The sequence below is a fragment of the Dictyostelium discoideum genome (genome assembly GCF_000004695.1).
Source record: "Dictyostelium discoideum AX4 chromosome 3 chromosome, whole genome shotgun sequence".
Lineage (NCBI taxonomy): Eukaryota > Evosea > Eumycetozoa > Dictyosteliales > Dictyosteliaceae > Dictyostelium > Dictyostelium discoideum.
This window is the reverse complement of record NC_007089.4, coordinates 5979931-5996825: the sequence shown is the minus strand read 5'-3', so window position 1 is coordinate 5996825 and position 16895 is coordinate 5979931. Positions and strand designations below refer to the sequence as shown.

Sequence of the window (16895 nt, the reverse complement as noted above, 5' to 3'; positions counted from 1 at the left end):
AAGAAAAGTAATTTTGTAAAAAAAAAAAAAAAAAAAAAAAAAAAATATAAATAAATAATAAGGTAAAAAAAAAAAAAGTAAAAAAAAAAAAAAAAAAAAGAAATCTTAATAGTAATAAATTTAAAACTTTAAAAACAAAAAAAAAATCTTATTGCGTGTGTACAACTATTTTTAAATTGGTAAAAAAAAAAAAAAAAAAATCTAAAATAATTATTTTTTTTTACTTTTAACCCCACTAGATATGGAAATTTTTTAAACAGTGTGATTTATTTTTACTATTAATTTTAATATGTGTTTTAAAAGCATAACTATGAAAAAAAAAAAAAACATATTGGGAAGTAAAATTACTAAAATTCTTTTTTTTTTTATTTATTTTTTTTTTTTTTTAAAAAAATTTACTAAAATAGTTTTTTTTTTTTTTTTTTTTTCCCTTTAAAAAATATCAACACCTTTTGTATAACATTTATTTATTATTTATTTATTTATTTATTTACTTATTTATTATTTTTTTAATTTATTTATATATATCCATTTTTTTATTTAATATCCTTCGAACTCGATACTTGTTAGATGGTAATTATTATGGTTTTTTTTTTTTTTTTTTTTTTTTTTTTAAAAAAAATAAAATACATTATTAATAATTTTATTTAATATTATTTAATTTATTTTAAAAAAATAGTGTTTTATAACTCAAAATAAAATGTAATTAAAATTTAAATAATTTTTTTTTTTTTTTTTTTATAAAATTATTTTTTACAAAAAAAACTTTTTTTTTAAAGACTTTAAAAATTACAGTAATTTTTTAAAGTCCAAAAAAAGGATTATTAATCTAACCTTCCCAAAAAAAAAAAAAAAAAAAAAAAAAAAAAAAAAAAAAAAATTTTAATTTATAATTTAAAAAAAAAAAAAAAAAGTTTATTAAATTTATTATTCCCTTTATTACTTTATAATTATATATAATTGTATTTATTTAATTTTTAAATTTTATTTATATATATTTTTTTTTCCATCATAATTCTATAAAATTATATTATAAATTAAAATAAATACATAAATAAATAATAAAAAAAAAAAAAAAAATCAAAAAAAAAAAAAAAAAAAAAGAAACAATGGAATATGATAATTGTGTATCATTAGAAGCTGCAGGTCATCTTTTTAAAAAGATTGGTGATCATGATCCAAAAACCATTTCTAAAGTATTAATGAATGGAAAATCACACCCATTAATAAAGTTAGAAAATATTAATTTGGGTGATGAAGGTGTAAAAACTATTTCCAAAGCTTTAGGGCAGCAAGCTATTGTTTCATCATTAGATCTCTCAAGTAATAGTATTACAGATATAGGTATAAAACATTTATGTGAAGGTATTGAAAGTAATCGTTATTTGTTATTCTTAAAGTTAGATAATAATCCAATTGGTGATCAAGGTTTAAAATTATTATGTCAATCATTGAAATCAAAACAATGTGTACTTAAATCATTATATATCTCTGAATGTGATATAACCGGTAAATCAATGGAATATTTAGTAGATGCATTATCAGTCAATCATACATTAGAAACCATTCATTTAAATAGTAATAAAATCTCCAATGAAGGTGCTATCATTTTATCCAAATTAATCAATGGTTCAAGTCGTTTAAAGAATCTTTCATTGTTTTTCTGTGGAATTGGTGATGCTGGTGCCAATGCTTTCCTTCATCAATTCGAGAATCCTGAATTCATTAAATATCGTTTTTTAGCATTAACAATTAAAGGTAATAAAATCAATACTGGTATCATTGAATCAATTAACAAATGCTTAATTGGAAAGAAAAATCATATCAAAACCGAAAGAATGAAAGCTGAACATCAAAAAATGATTGATGACCAAGTTAAATTGAAAATGAAAACAGTTAATCTTGAAATGGAAAAGAAAATGAACTCTATTCAATTGGAATCAAAGAAAAAGTTAGAAGAAGAAATCAATAGTATCAATGAAGAATCTAAAAAGAAATTGGATGAAAGAATCAATAATATCAATGAAGAATCTAAAAAGAAATTAAATGAAAAATTAAAAAATATTGAAAAGAAAGAAGAAAATTTAAATGCAAGAGATTCTGAATTTATTAATAGAGTTAAACAATTTGAAAAAGAAAAAGAAAAGAAAAAAAAAGAAAATCAATTACAACAATCAACTGAAAATCCAATTAATAAATCATTAATTCCTTCATCTTCAAATATAAAGAAACCAATTAAAAAGAAATATAGTAAATATTTATTTATTTTAAAAAAAAAAAAAAAAAAAAAAAAATTTTACTAATTACTTTTATAAATTGTTTGTACAGGTGATAGTATAATTATTGTAATTGCAGGTGATAAAACAAAAGATAAAGAATTATTAATTGAATATTGTATGTCTGCTTTAGAAGATTGTAGAATTGAAGCAGAGAATGATTTTGAAAAGATTTTCACTGGTATTATTCAAATTGATAATAAACCAATTCATTTCACTTTTGTAAATACTTCAAGTGATGATCGTTATTCAAGACTTCGTGCACTTCAATACGAACAAGCCGATGCTGCTGTCATTGCATTCACTACCAATGATAGAATCTCCTTTGAAGATATTCCTTTCCAATGGATACCAGAAATTGAATTTATGGGTAAAATTCCAATTTTTATCACTGGTATGTACCCAGAGAAAAGATCAAATCCATTAAAACCAACTGATATCTCTGTTGAAGAAGGTAGAACCACTTCTTTGAAATTTGGTGCTTCAAATTATTTCGAACCTACAAATTCATTAGATATTAGAAATATTTCTCAAATTGTTTATAAAGATGTTAAAAAGAAAAAGAAATAGACAAAATAATAATAAATTTTAAATAATATATATAATTATAATAATAATAATAAGATTTCTCTTTTTTTTTTTTATTTTTTTTTTTTTTTTATTTAAAAAAATTATTAAAATTTAAACCCAATGCAAATGTATATAATTGAATACTAACAACACAATTTAATTTCTTTCTTAATTCCTCCAATTCATTAAATAAATTATCCATTGGTAAATAAAATATATCAATATTTTCTGAACCTTCTAATTCTTGTTCTTCACAAATTGTTTCCTCCAACTAATTTATATTTTAAAAATAAAATAAAAAAATAAAATGAAAATAAAAAAAAAAAATGGATTAAAATTTGGGGGAGAAAATACAAAAAAAAAAAAAAATTTTATAAATCATGTTTAAAATTACATACATCAATTACAACCATTCTAGCATTAGCACAACTCATACCACATTCCAATGGTAAAATTGGTGATGTTAATAATACTTTATCTGGAGTTGTTCTATAACCAGTCTCTTCTTTTAATTCTCTAATTGCAGAATTTACAAAGTTTTCATCATTATCAACTAAACCAGCTGGAAATTCAATCACTAAATTATCAACTGGAACTCTATATTGAACAACAACAATTAAATATTTTTTACCATCTTTTTTCACTGTTGCTAATATATCAACTCCATCTGTATCTCCTTTCTTTGTAGTTCTTGATGCTGATTCCCAAAACTATTTAATTTTTTAAAATTATTATTATTATAATTAGAATTAAAGTTTGTATTTTTTTTTTTTAATCCCATCAATACCACTATCACTGTCATCGTCAACATCATCATCATCATACATACTCTTTCATTTCCTTTACAATCAATATAAGTAATTTTATTTAATTTTATCCATTTCAAACTTAATGCTTCATCAATTTTTTTAATTGACCCTCTAAGATGGCTCATTGTTATTATTAAAATACCTGGATTTGATTTGGTGTGTGAAAATATTATAAAAAAAATAAAAAAAAAATGAAAAAAAATAAAAAAAATAAAAATAAAAAACAGAATCCTCAATCAAAAATCTGATCATTTTTAAAATGTTAAAAAAAAAAAAAATTAATAATAAATATATATATATATATATATAAAAGATAACACAAATAACATCCCTAATGTTCTTAAGTTTAATTCTGATATTATTAATATATTAATAATATTATTTTTATTAAAAATTAAACCGGATATTCCTATTACGTATATTGCCATTAATATTAAATCTATTAAATTCATACTTCTTTTTTTCCGCTTCTGTTTATTCTCTCTGCTCTTTTTTTCATTACTTTTAAAAAGCTCTTGTACATTCTTGTATATTTATTATAATACTCTGCAAATATTGTCACTTCTTGTCTCAGTTATATATTTGATAAATAAAATAAATAATGTTTTTTTTTTTTTTTTTTTTTAATATAAAACCAAAACTTTTTTTATTTATTTATTTTTCAAATTTAGAAAGCTTTGAATTGTTTCTTTGAGGCAGCAGAGATATCGTGTTTGATGACGTTGAATCTGACAGTTTTGGATAATGGTCTACATTGGCCAATGGTAACAGAGTCACCTTCCTTTACGTTGAAAGCTGGTGAAACGTGGGCTGGGATGTTGGAGTGTCTCTTTTCAAAACGGTTGTATTTCTTGATGTAGTGGAGATAGTTTCTTCTGACAACAAGGGTTCTTCTCATTTTGGTTGAGATGACGGTACCACGGAGGATAGCACCACGGATTGAAACGTCTGAGGTGAATGGACATTTCTTATCGATGTAGGTACCTTCGATGGCATCCTTTGGGGTTCTGTAACCAAGACCGATATTTTTGTAATATCTGATACCTTCTTTACCTTTGCTGGCTTTAAGTTGGAATCTGTTTTTGAAAGAAACTTGTTGCTTTTGGAAAGCTTTTTCAGCCTATTTTTTTTAAAAAAAATAAAAATAAAATTATAAAAAAAAAAATTGATATTAATAATTTGCTAAATTTAATAAATATATATAAAAATATTTCTTTTTTTTTTACAATAACAAATAAAATAATTTTTTAAAAAGAAAATAAGATTTTAATCCACTCTAAACACATAATAGTTTTATATCTTTTTTATCTGTACAATTTTTTTTTTTAAAAAAAAAAAAACCGAGAAATGTTGTGGTTGTAAATTATTTTAGTTCCTCTATCTCTTTGTCCACTTAATTAATTTTTCTACCTGTAACTGTGATTATTTTATTGTGAATCAAAAAAAAAAAATTATTTATTTTTTCGTTTTTTTTTTTCTTTATAATCTAATAATTTGTTTTAAATGTGTCTCTTTTTTTTTATAATGGAAATCTAACCTGTTTCTGATATTTAATGTATGGATATTAATGATTCCAAAATAATTGATTTTTTTCCAACATTTCTCTTAATTTTTTTTTTTTTTTTTTTTTTATTTATTATTATTATTATTTTTTTTTTTTTTTTTTGTTATTATTATTTTTTTTTATAATTATTATTATTTTTTATAATTATTATTATTATTTTTTTTTTTTAAAAATATAATTCTATTCAATAACTATTATGTGTTTCTATCTATAAAAAAAAAAAAAATTAAAAAAAAAAAAAAAGAAATAATAAAGAAATAAAAAGACATAAATTCGCTACGCACTTGAATATCGGCCATCTTTGTCTACTTATTACGAAAAATTGGAAAAGGGTATAAAAAATGAAGGTTTTTTCAATTTAACCGAACTGAAAAAAAAAAATAAAAAAAAAATAAAAAAAATTTCTGCGCATGCGATTGAAAAAAATTTTTACATAAAACTATGTAAAAGTTATGTTAGAATTTTTTGTTTTTTTTTAATTTTCGCCCAAATAAAAAAAATAAAAAATAAAAAAAAAAAAAATAAAAATAAAAAATGATAATAATTGACCAATAAAACAATAAAATAATTTTTAGCAAATAAAATTTTATTAATAATTCTCTTTTGATTTTTAATTTAAAAAATTCTTTATTGATCCAAAAATATATATTTTTTTAATTTATTAATTTTTTTTATTTTTTTTACAATTATTATTATTAATTATTTTTTATTATATTTTATTGTTTGAATTTTGTAAAAAAAAATATTTGAGTAAATTCAAAAAAAAAAAAAAAAAAAAAAAAAAAATAAAAATAAAAATAAAAATAAAAATAAAAATAAAAAAAAATAATAAAAAAAATAATAATGGATATTTAATAATTAGAAAAAAAAAAAAAAAAAAAAAAATGATTTACCAGATTTTCTTTTTTAGTTTTGTTTAAAAAAAAAAAAAAAATGGAAAAAATAATTTCGAATTTTTTTTTTTTATTTTTTAATTTTTTTTTAATATTTTTTTTATTTTTTTATTTATATATTTAAATCAATGACATAATGATAAATAGAATTAGTAATTCAATTCGTAATATTGGATTAAAATTTTCAAAGAATAATCAAGGTAAAATCAATAACAATGATGGTAAACAACTTTATTCACAAGGTGATCAAGAGATGATTGATACATTTAAAGCTTACATTGCAACTGAGACTTATAGATCATGTTATTATGAATATGATGGTAATTTCGAGAAATTCACAGAGAATGAAGAAAACCTCGATAAAATCATTGACAACCCACCAAAATATATACAACAAAAGAATAGAATCAAAGAGATAATCGATTCACAAATTATGGAAATGTTTGAATTGATACATTCATATGGTGGTGAAAATAGTTACCCACCGCCATTAAAAGATTTACCATACTATTCAATGGAGGAAAAGGTAAAGAGATGTTTAAAAATCAAAGAGACAGATAATCAAGGTAACCCAATCGACCATCCACGTGGATTTAGATTACATGTCAGAAAATCTGACATCAATCATGAGGAAGCAGGTTACGGTGTGCACATCGAGGGTGAGTGTGTGCCAGGCACGGTCATTGCGATTTACCCAGGTGACACATACGATGGTGATAATATCCCGTCCAATGTAATCTCAGACAACGATTATATGATATCACGTTACGATGGCACAGTAATTGATGGTAGGTCATGGAATAAACGAGCTGATGAATTAATTTTAAAAGAGAAATTCTTTAAAAAACTTGGTACAAAATCAAGTGGTACTGATTTACTTTGTTATAAAAATCCATTTGCAATTGGTAACTTTATAAATCATCCACCAATTATTACTAAAGATGGTGATGGTGATACTGATCAAACTAAAGAACCAAATGTTATTGCATATAGTTATAATTTTAGAAGCAATTTTCCAAATCATTTATCTCAATATATTCCAAATAAAACAGTCACTGAACATTCAATATTTAATGATACTTCTGTATTACGTAGATCATTATTATTGATTGCATTTAAACCAATTAAAAATCAAGAAGTATTTTTAAATTATCGTTTCAATCCTGATTTACCTTATCCAAATTGGTATAAACAACCAGATTTAGAAGAAGCAAAAAGAAGATGGGGTTCAACAAGATCACTTTCTATTCATTCAATTATTAATAGAAATTAAAATAAATAAAAAAAAATAAAATAAAATAAAAAAATAAAATAAAAAAGGTTTAAAAACTACTTTTTTCTTTAATATTTATATAAATCTAGATTTTTTATTTCTTTTTTTATTTCTATTAAAAAAAAAAAAAAAAAAAAAAAAAAGTAATTTTTTTTTTTTTTATTGTTTACAAATTGGTTTAACATATTTTTCAAACATTTCGAAAGTATTTGAAACATTAAATATTTGTTGTAAAATTATATCAATTGATGATATTGATGAGAATTTCTCTTTGAATATAATAGTTGATCTCTTTTTTAAATCTTCATTTAAATTTGTTAATTGAATAATAATAAATAATAATTTTAAGATTTTATCGATTGCTATAATAAATAATAATAAATAATAAATAATAATAATAAAAGTTAGTAAAAAAAAAAAAAAAGAGAAAAGGAAAAAAAAAAAAAAAAAAAATGAAAAAACTTACATGATTGATAATCAGATTTTAATAATAAATTTAAAGTTATATCAGTTTCTTTTAAAACTAAATCAAAATCAAATATTTGAGATACAACATCATTTGAAACAAAACGAATATTTGTGAAATAATCGGTTAATGAATCAATAGCACTACCATGAATAGATGGACTAATATTACCAATACAAAAATTAATTAATTCTATATAATTTAAAATTTTACCCACAAGTACTGTTTATAATATTATATTATTTTAGTAAATAAATTATTAATTATTTGTTTTTTTTTTTTTTTTTTTTTTTTTTTTTAAAAAATATATATATATATATTTTTTTTTAAAAAATATATATATATATATATATATTTACTTACAAATTGGATTATTTAATTCAACAGAATGAACTAATTCCCAAATTCTATTTAATAAATTTAATCCTTTACTACCAGAAGATTGTTGAGCAGCTTCTTGAATTGAAAGAGTAAAGAATGGAGTGAATAAATAATCAATCAATTGTTTTTTTAATTGATTTTTAAATGTTGAAACAATTGTTATTATTAATGATAAAGTTTTTGGTAAAACATCAACTTTATAAACTTGTGATTTAATTGTTGGATCATTATAAATTAATTCTGAATATTTTAAAATTTCATTTTGTAATGATTCTAATGATTGATTTGATTGATTTGGTTGTTGTTGTTTAATATATAAATCAACAATATCAATAATATTCTTTTTAAAAGAGTAAATTGAACCACTATTACTTGAAGTATTATTTGATGGTTGATTTGACCAATTGAATAAATCGATTAATATTGGTGATAATTGAATCATTTGATATTTAAATAAATGTTTCATTGTTTTTGCTAATGAAATATTATTATTTAATAAATTATTAATTGAATTACGATCACTATCATTAATTAATTTACTTGATTTTAATTTTTCAATAATTGGTTGTAAAACAATTAATAATTCATTATTATTATTATTATTATTATTATTAATATTATTATCATTAATATTATTATCATTAGTATCACTTCCAAATTGTATGAATAATAATTTGCCAATACATTCATATAATTCATTAATTTGATGTGGTGATAATATTGATTGTTGTTGATTTGATAAAATTATTTGATTTAAAGGTTGATAATAATTTGGGAAGTCTAAAGATTGAATTAATTGATCCCTAATTGTAATGATAATATTTATAGTTTGAATGATCATTTCAATTAATGGTGAATCTGATGGCGATGATGAATTACTTTTAATAACAACAATACCATTTGATAATTGATTTGTTAAAAACTCTAAAATAGATCTTATGGCTTGAGCATTCTCTTTGGTTTGTAAATATTTCATTGATTTTCTAATTATAAATAATAAACCCATCATTATATTTTCATTCGTATTTGCACCATTTTGAACCAATTGTGATATGAATAAACTAATCTTTTCAAATTGATTGGATGATTTACATAGATAACCTAAACACCAAAATATTGAACCTAATTTACTAGCATTCTCACCTTCAATCAATCTATTACTAATCATTGTTGATAATCTCTCTTGATAATATTGGAATGAATCATTAAAATAAATAATACCAATTGATTCTAAAACTTCTGATAATAATTTTGAAATTTTAAACCATTCTTCTATACTATTATTATTATTATTATTATTATTATTGCTGTTACCAGAATTGTTATTATTATTATTATTATTATTATTATTATTATTATTTTCTAAATTATGATCATATAAAATACCTTTACCACCATCTTCTATATCTTCTTCATTATGTTTATTTAAAATTTCAAAGATTGTATTAAATAATAATGGTATATATTGAGTATGAATTGATAATCTTTGTGGTTGTTGTTGAAAACTTTTACATAACATATTTAAATATTCTAAACATAATACTGATGAATCTAAAGATAATGATGGTAAAACTTGAATTATAAACTTTTCAGCATATAAAAACACTTGAGAAATATCAATGCCACCACTACCACCACCTAAACCTTCAAAAACAATTAAATAATTCTCTAAATAAATTGTAAATAATTCTGCTATATTTTCAAATAATGAAGTACCTAAACCTTTATTTGAATTTATATATTTTGAACATTTTTCAACTATTATTTTAAATAAATTTGGAATTAATTCATTAATTTTATTATTAAATTCTTGAACTTGTTGTTGTTGTTGTTGTTGTGGTTGTTGTTGAATTTTCTTTCCTTTTGAAATTAATATATTTATATGTTCTTTTAAAGAATCAATAAATAATATTCTAGTTGATAAATTTTCACAATCAATACCATTTACTAAATATAATAAAGTATTACCTTGAAAGAGATAATCTAAACTAATTAAATCCCACATTGAAATGATAGTATTTAAAATTTCAATAACCAATTGATTTGTGGTATTAATAGTATTATTATGTTGTTTTTGTAATAATGATATTGATTTTGTAAAAATTGAATTAAAAATAATCTCTGAATTTATTAATTTTTCATTTTCTCCACCTTGTTGTTGTTGTTGTTGTTGTTGTTGTTGAACAACACTTGAAGCTAAATTTTTAAATACATTAAATACACTTTGAATCATTTGACTATTATTATTAGAATTATCAATAAATTCTAATAATTGTGAAATATAGTTTTCAACAAATTTTAAATTATTATTATTATTATTTGATTCAGACCATTGTTTAACTAAAATTTGAGCAATAATAGATGCTGATTTCTTTCTTAATAATCCTTTTAAAGATGGTGTAGTGGTGGTGGTGGTGATTGATAAATTTTTTGAATCAATTTCATTATTTAATACCATTTCCATTAATTGCTTTATAATTGTTTCTTTTTGTTGTTGATTTAATGATAATTGTTTCTTTATAACATTATTTTCTAATACTGTTAATCCAAAGAATCTAATATTATCTGAATTATTTGATCTTAATAAATCATCAACTCTACCTAATGCTAATGGATTTTGAATGAATTGATTCAATACTGCGCTAACTTTTGGATCCTTTTATTTATATATATTTTTTTTTCAAAATTAGAAAATTAATATTTGTTTTTTGTGAAATGAATTTATAAACAAGTATATATATATATTACTTACATGTTGTTGTAATAACGTTTGATCCAAAATTGAAATATTTAAAGGTTGGTTGAAATCTAAAATTGACTCCATCTCAATACAGTTTTTTATTATTTGTATATAATGCTAATATGATGTGTGTGAAGATCTTTCAAAAAAAAAAAATAAAAAATAAAAAATAAAAAATAAAAAAAAAAAAAAAAAAAAAAAAAAAAAAAAAAATAAAAATAAAAAGAAGAGTATTGGTGAAAAAATAAATTTGTCAATAGATTTTTTAAAAAAGGCAATCTTAAAAAAATAATAATAAATAATAAATAATAAAAAAAATAAAAAAATAATAATAAATAATAAATAATTAAAAAAAAAAATTCAGAAAAAAAAAAAAAAAAAAATTCAGAAAATACTTTTTTTTAATTTTAAATAAAAAGAAATAAAATAATAACAAAACAAAGAAATAAAAAAAAAAGAAAAAATCAATTTGTTCAATTCACATATTATTTTCACAAAAAAAAAAAACCCATTTTTTCATTCGAACAACAGCTAAAAATGGCTTCAAAAAAAGAAAAGTCTTCATAATTTTTTTTTTAAAAAATCTTTTTTTAAATATTTTTTATTTTTTTTTATTTTTTTTTTTCGATAATTTATAATCAAGTAACAATATAAAAATGGTAATTTTCTATTTTTTATCATATTATATTTATTAATAACTATATCAAAATAATAAAAAAAAAAAACCAAAATGAACTGACAAAAAAAAAAAAAATATTATAGGCCACCTGCACTTTACCAGACGAATATTTTGAAGAATTCAAAGCTTTAAAAAAAGAAAGATCACCAAAAAACACTGCCATGGTTTGTAAGTTAAATTTAATTTAAAAAAAATAAAAATAAAAAATAAAATAAATATTGATATTAATATATTATTATCAGTTATGATCGATAAAAGTAAACATGAATTCAAAATTGAAGAAACATTTGTTGATATTTCATTAGAGAAATTACAAGAAGAACTTTCAAATACATCACCAAGATATATTGTTTATGTTTATAAACACACTCATCCAGATGGTCGTCAATCATTCCCAATGGTATTCATTTATTTCATGCCAAAAGGTATTTCACCAGCTGTAGCTATGACCTATTCAGCAAATAAAGAAATTTTAGTTAACAAATTAGAAATTATGAAATCATTCAATGCTGAAACTGTTGAAACTTTAACTGAACCATGGTTAAAAGAAAAATTAGCTTTCTTCAAATAGATTAATTAAATAATTAATTTTTTTTTTTTATTTAGGAAAAAAAAAAAAAAAAAAAAAAAAAAAAAAAGTAACGCTAGTGTAACATATATAAATAAAATAATAATAACAATAATAATAATTTTTCATATGATAATTTAATTTATTTATAAAAGACAAATCAACATTTTTTATTTTTATTTTTATTTTTATTTTTTTTATTTTTAAATTTTCGTTGTGTTTTTTTTTTTTTTTTTTTTTTTTTTTTTTTTTTTTTCATTTTTTTAATTTTAAAAAATTCATTAAACAATAATAATAATAATAATAAAAATAATAATAATAATAATAATAATAATAATAATAATAATAATAATAATAATAATAATAATAATAATAATTAAATGGCAGAATATAAAGGATCATCAGGAGATGGTAATAGAATTAGAATGTTAGAAAAACAAAGAGAGAATGAAATTAAAGAGATTAATAAAAAAAAAGAGAAATTAAAAGAAGAAAAGAAAGCAAATGTATTTTCAATTCATGATAAATTTCAATCTGTTTCTGATAGTTCAAGTTCAACATCAACACAATTTCAAAATGTTGGTTTAGTTTCAATAAATGATTTTCATAATAATATAAAATCTCAAAATAATTTAAATGATTCTAAAAATATAAATAACAAACGACAAACTGAAAAAGAAATTAAAAAGAAATCAATTGTAAATAAAAAATTAAAAATTACTCAAAAAAGTAAATTATCATTTGAATTAGATGATGATGGTGATGGTGATGGTGAAAATAATGAAAATAATGAAAATAATGAAGAAAATAATGAAAATAATGAAGAAAATAAAAATGATAAAGAAAATGACGAAGATAATGTAAATAATAATAATAATAATAAAATTAAATATTTTGGTAAAGATCCAAGTGTAAATACCGATTTTTTACCAGACATTGAAAGAGAAGAATTAGAGAAATTGGAAAGAGAGAAATTAGCAAAGGAATGGTTAGATCAACAAGAGAGAATTAAATCAGAGGAATTTGAAATTACATACAGTTTTTGGGATGGGTCAGGTCATAGACGTTCAATGAAATGTTCAAAAGGAACTACGATCGAGAGGTTTTTAGAGAATGCCAGAAAGGAATTCAAAGAGTTGAGAGGTGTCAGTGTCGATAAATTAATGTTTATAAAGGAGGATATTATAATACCACACAATTATTCATTCTATGATTTAATGTTGTCAAAGGCAAGAGGTAAGAGTGGCCCGTTATTCAGATTCGATGTTCATGAGGATGTTAGATTGGTTAATGATGCTACCGTCGAAAAGGAGGAATCTCATGCCGCTAAAATGGTGGAATCCTCTTGGTATGAAAGAAATAAACATATCTTTCCTTCTTCTCGTTGGGAATATTTGGCTGAGGATGGTTTCGATACTCAAGATACTGATAGAAAATATACAATATCTGATAGATTAGCAAAACATTAACATAAATAAATAAATAAATTTTAATTAATTTTAATTTTTTTTCTTTTTTTTTTTTTTTGATATTGACCTCATCTGTTTTGTTGTGTGCTTATGATCCACTTTAATTATTGGTCTTTGAAGCGCTTTGCTGAAGTTTAATCTCTTTGTGTGTCCGAAATACGAGGTTCGGATGAGAATTCAAAAAAAAAAAAAAAAAAAAAAAAAAAAAAAAAAAAAAAAAAAAAAAGGGGTTGCAGAATCGGAGAGTGTATTTGTCGCCCTACCAATTGGGCCATTATGGTGATACCATAAATTAGTGTCGATCTAATAACCTACAAATTAAGAATTTAACGAAGTAACCGATATCCCGTTGCCCTCCAAAAAAAAATTGTTTTTGAAATGAAATTTTATTTTTTTTTAAAAATTATCATTTAAAAAAAAAAAAAAATTATATTTTAATATTTCAAAGAAACAATATTAATATCTAAATCAAAAAAGAATATTAAAATTCTATTTATTTTATTTTTTTAAAAGGGCCATAATATCCTTGATTTTTTATCTTTTTATTTTAATTATTATTATATTGTAAATATTAAAAATAAAAATATTATTATTATTTTTTTCAAAATTGTTGGTAAATTAGTAGAGAAATTATAAATGAATAAGAATATGTTTTTATTATTTTTTTTTTTTTTATAATATTATTTTTCTGAAGTATTGCTAATTTTAGTTTTTGACATAAATTCGACACCGATTTTTTTAAAAAACCTTAATAAACATCTTATTTCTCAAGATCTAAAAAAAAAATATAAATAAAAAATATAAAACATATTATATAAAAAAAAATTGGTATAGGTTTTTTGGCCAATCTTTTATTTAATTATTTAGGTTTACAAAAATAAAAAAATAAAAAATAAAAAATTTTAAAATAAAAAAGAAATAAACAAATAATAAAAATTAAATTGATTACACATTTATATTCCCATTCAAAATATTCTTTGTGGAATTTAAGATTTGCAATATTCTAACCATTTCTAGATTTTCATTGCAAAGAGTACAACATTGTTTATTATGGATATAGTTAAAAGGTAAACACTTAGGTGAAATCTGTTGTCTTTGTATGGGTTCTTTAATTTTAGGACAATGTTATTGAATATTTTTGTTAGGATTGCATATTTGAGGAGAGCTTTCTCAAATTTGGAACCGTTAATTCGTGGGCATCCTTGGTCTTGGAGAATATATAAACATTTTTTTTAAGTTAAAATCACAAGGAGTCGAACAAGCAACCATTGTCGTGGATTATTTTAAAAGGCTCCTATGAGGATCGAACTCATGACCTCTTCCTTACTAGGGAAGCGCAATACCACTATGCTAAGGAGCCATTTTTGCAATTTCCATTTTTTTTAGAAATACAAGTTAGTTATTTTTTAATCCAATTCAAAAAAAAAAGTTATTTTTTAATCCAATTGAAAAAAAAAAGGTTTGTTATTTTTAAAATGAAAAGTTAAAAATCTGGAAATTTTCTGATAGCCAAAAGGAATTGGATAGTTTAGAAGGGTTATCATTCAATTAAACAAAAATGCTAGGACTTTATTTAAATTTAGTCTATTTTTTATTTAATTTATTTAAAAATATATAATTATTTTATTAATTTAATTCTATTTATTTAACAATATCTTAATTTAATTTATATATTTTATTATTTTATAAAATAATTTTTCAATTCCTTTTATCTATAAGGAAAATTAAATTGAAGCGTTAAAGTTATCACCCCACCAATAAAAAAAACAAAAAAAAAAAAAACAAAAAAAATAAATTAAAATACAAAAATGACTTTTTTTTTTTTTTTTATTTTTTTTTTTATTTTTTTTTAATTAAATTAATTACATTTTAAATATTAAAAAAAAAATCAAAACAAAATTAAAAATTATAATTTATAAACATTAGGAAAAAGAATATTAAAAAATAAAATTAATATTAAAAAAATTAATTTTATACTAAAAAAAAAAATGGAATCAAATGATTTAAATAAAGAAAGTTTGGAAAATTGGAATGAATCATGGGATTTAGTAATGACATTTGGAATGGGTCATTTAACAAGTAAATTATTTAATATTTTAATGAATAATTCAATTTTTGATATGATCAATGAATCTCCAAAACATTATAAAGAAATTGCAAAAATAATAAATTTTAATGAATTTTCATGTTATAGATTATTAAGATACTTTGTACCATATGGTTTATTTGAAGAGAATAATGAAATATTTTCAATAACCAATAAAAGTAAAAAATTAATAAAAAGTGGTGGTATTTATAATCTATGTACTTTTTTTTCATCAAATGATTATTTTAAATTGTATTCAACAATTCCTGAATCTTTTGAACAAAATAAAAATTTGGGACCATCTTCATTTGGATTCGATGATTTTTGGGATATTGTCAAAACAAATGAACACTTTAAATATTCTTTTAATCAAGAAATGAGAGAATTTTCAAATTTATCAATACCAACAATTATTAAAAATACTGATTTCAGTTCATTTAATACTGTAGTTGATGTTGGTGGTTCACACGGAAGGTAATCATTAAATAATTAATATAATATTTAATAAATTTGAAATTAATTTTTTTTTTTTTTCTTTTTTTTAGAATTGTTGGTGAATTAGTAAAAAAATATGAAAATTTAAATGGAATTGTTTTCGATTTAGAGACTGTAATTAATTCATCTATTGAAAAAATTAAACATCCAAGAATTGAATATGTTTCAGGTAGTTTTTTCGAATCAGTGCCAAGTGCAGATTGTTATGTTTTAAAAAATATATTACATGATTGGGATGATGAAAAATGTTTAGAAATTTTAAAAACAATTTCAAAATCAATGAAAGAAAATAGTAAAATTTTTATTTTTGATGAAATCATTGATCCAAATGATTATAGAAAATTGTCATTATTTTTAGATGTAACTGTTTTCCATTTTTTTAATTCAAGAGAAAGATCTTTAAATGATTGGAAACAATTATGTGATAAATCTGATTTTAAAATTGATTCAATTAATAATGTTACACAACCACAATTATTAATACTCTCAAAAAAATAATATAAATAAAATAATTATTAAAAAAAAAAAAAAAAACATGTTTTTTATATTCATTTTTAATTATTAATATAAAATAAAAATTTGAATTTTATTAGTAATTATTTATTAAACCATTATGAATTAAAAAA

At 20.3% G+C, this 16895-nt stretch overlaps 8 protein-coding genes and 1 non-coding gene across 9 annotated transcripts; 5 read left to right on the top strand and 4 right to left on the bottom strand.

Moving 5' to 3' along the window:
- Positions 1–1109: 1109 nt before the first annotated feature.
- DDB_G0282605 (leucine-rich repeat-containing protein) lies at positions 1110–2846 on the top strand (the record flags this gene model as incomplete). Its single annotated transcript, XM_635059.1, has 2 exons — positions 1110–2250; positions 2329–2846. 2 exons carry the CDS (start codon positions 1110–1112, stop codon positions 2844–2846), a joined length of 1659 nt encoding a protein of 552 aa, XP_640151.1.
- Positions 2847–2934: 88 nt separating this feature from the next.
- DDB_G0282603 (hypothetical protein) lies at positions 2935–3780 on the bottom strand (the record flags this gene model as incomplete). The annotated part of the gene is made up of 3 exons (XM_635058.1): positions 2935–3117; positions 3245–3556; positions 3676–3780. 3 exons carry the CDS (start codon positions 3778–3780, stop codon positions 2935–2937), a joined length of 600 nt encoding a protein of 199 aa, XP_640150.1.
- A 542-nt stretch (positions 3781–4322) lies between these two features.
- rps11 (40S ribosomal protein S11) lies at positions 4323–5518 on the bottom strand (the record flags this gene model as incomplete). The annotated part of the gene is made up of 2 exons (XM_635057.1): positions 4323–4775; positions 5504–5518. 2 exons carry the CDS (start codon positions 5516–5518, stop codon positions 4323–4325), a joined length of 468 nt encoding a protein of 155 aa, XP_640149.1.
- A 730-nt stretch (positions 5519–6248) lies between these two features.
- Positions 6249–7385, top strand: DDB_G0282599 (hypothetical protein; the record flags this gene model as incomplete). The annotated part of the gene is made up of 1 exon (XM_635056.1): positions 6249–7385. One exon carries the CDS (start codon positions 6249–6251, stop codon positions 7383–7385), a length of 1137 nt encoding a protein of 378 aa, XP_640148.1.
- A 159-nt stretch (positions 7386–7544) lies between these two features.
- Positions 7545–11537, bottom strand: DDB_G0282597 (hypothetical protein; the record flags this gene model as incomplete). The annotated part of the gene is made up of 5 exons (XM_635055.1): positions 7545–7747; positions 7852–8073; positions 8215–10888; positions 10985–11056; positions 11499–11537. 5 exons carry the CDS (start codon positions 11535–11537, stop codon positions 7545–7547), a joined length of 3210 nt encoding a protein of 1069 aa, XP_640147.1.
- A 91-nt stretch (positions 11538–11628) lies between these two features.
- On the top strand, positions 11629–12222 carry gmfA (ADF/cofilin-like domain-containing protein; the record flags this gene model as incomplete). The annotated part of the gene is made up of 3 exons (XM_635054.1): positions 11629–11631; positions 11735–11819; positions 11894–12222. 3 exons carry the CDS (start codon positions 11629–11631, stop codon positions 12220–12222), a joined length of 417 nt encoding a protein of 138 aa, XP_640146.1.
- A 377-nt stretch (positions 12223–12599) lies between these two features.
- On the top strand, positions 12600–13688 carry DDB_G0282593 (XAP5 protein; the record flags this gene model as incomplete). The annotated part of the gene is made up of 1 exon (XM_635053.1): positions 12600–13688. The coding sequence occupies one exon, from the start codon at positions 12600–12602 to the stop codon at positions 13686–13688; it is 1089 nt and encodes a 362-aa protein (XP_640145.1).
- A 1288-nt stretch (positions 13689–14976) lies between these two features.
- tRNA-Thr-AGU-17 lies at positions 14977–15048 on the bottom strand. The gene has a single exon. It is a non-coding gene; the product is annotated as a tRNA-Thr (tRNA).
- Positions 15049–15676: 628 nt separating this feature from the next.
- On the top strand, positions 15677–16767 carry omt7 (O-methyltransferase family 2 protein; the record flags this gene model as incomplete). The annotated part of the gene is made up of 2 exons (XM_635052.1): positions 15677–16248; positions 16320–16767. The coding sequence occupies 2 exons, from the start codon at positions 15677–15679 to the stop codon at positions 16765–16767; spliced, it is 1020 nt and encodes a 339-aa protein (XP_640144.1).
- Between the last annotated feature and the right edge of the window lie 128 nt (positions 16768–16895).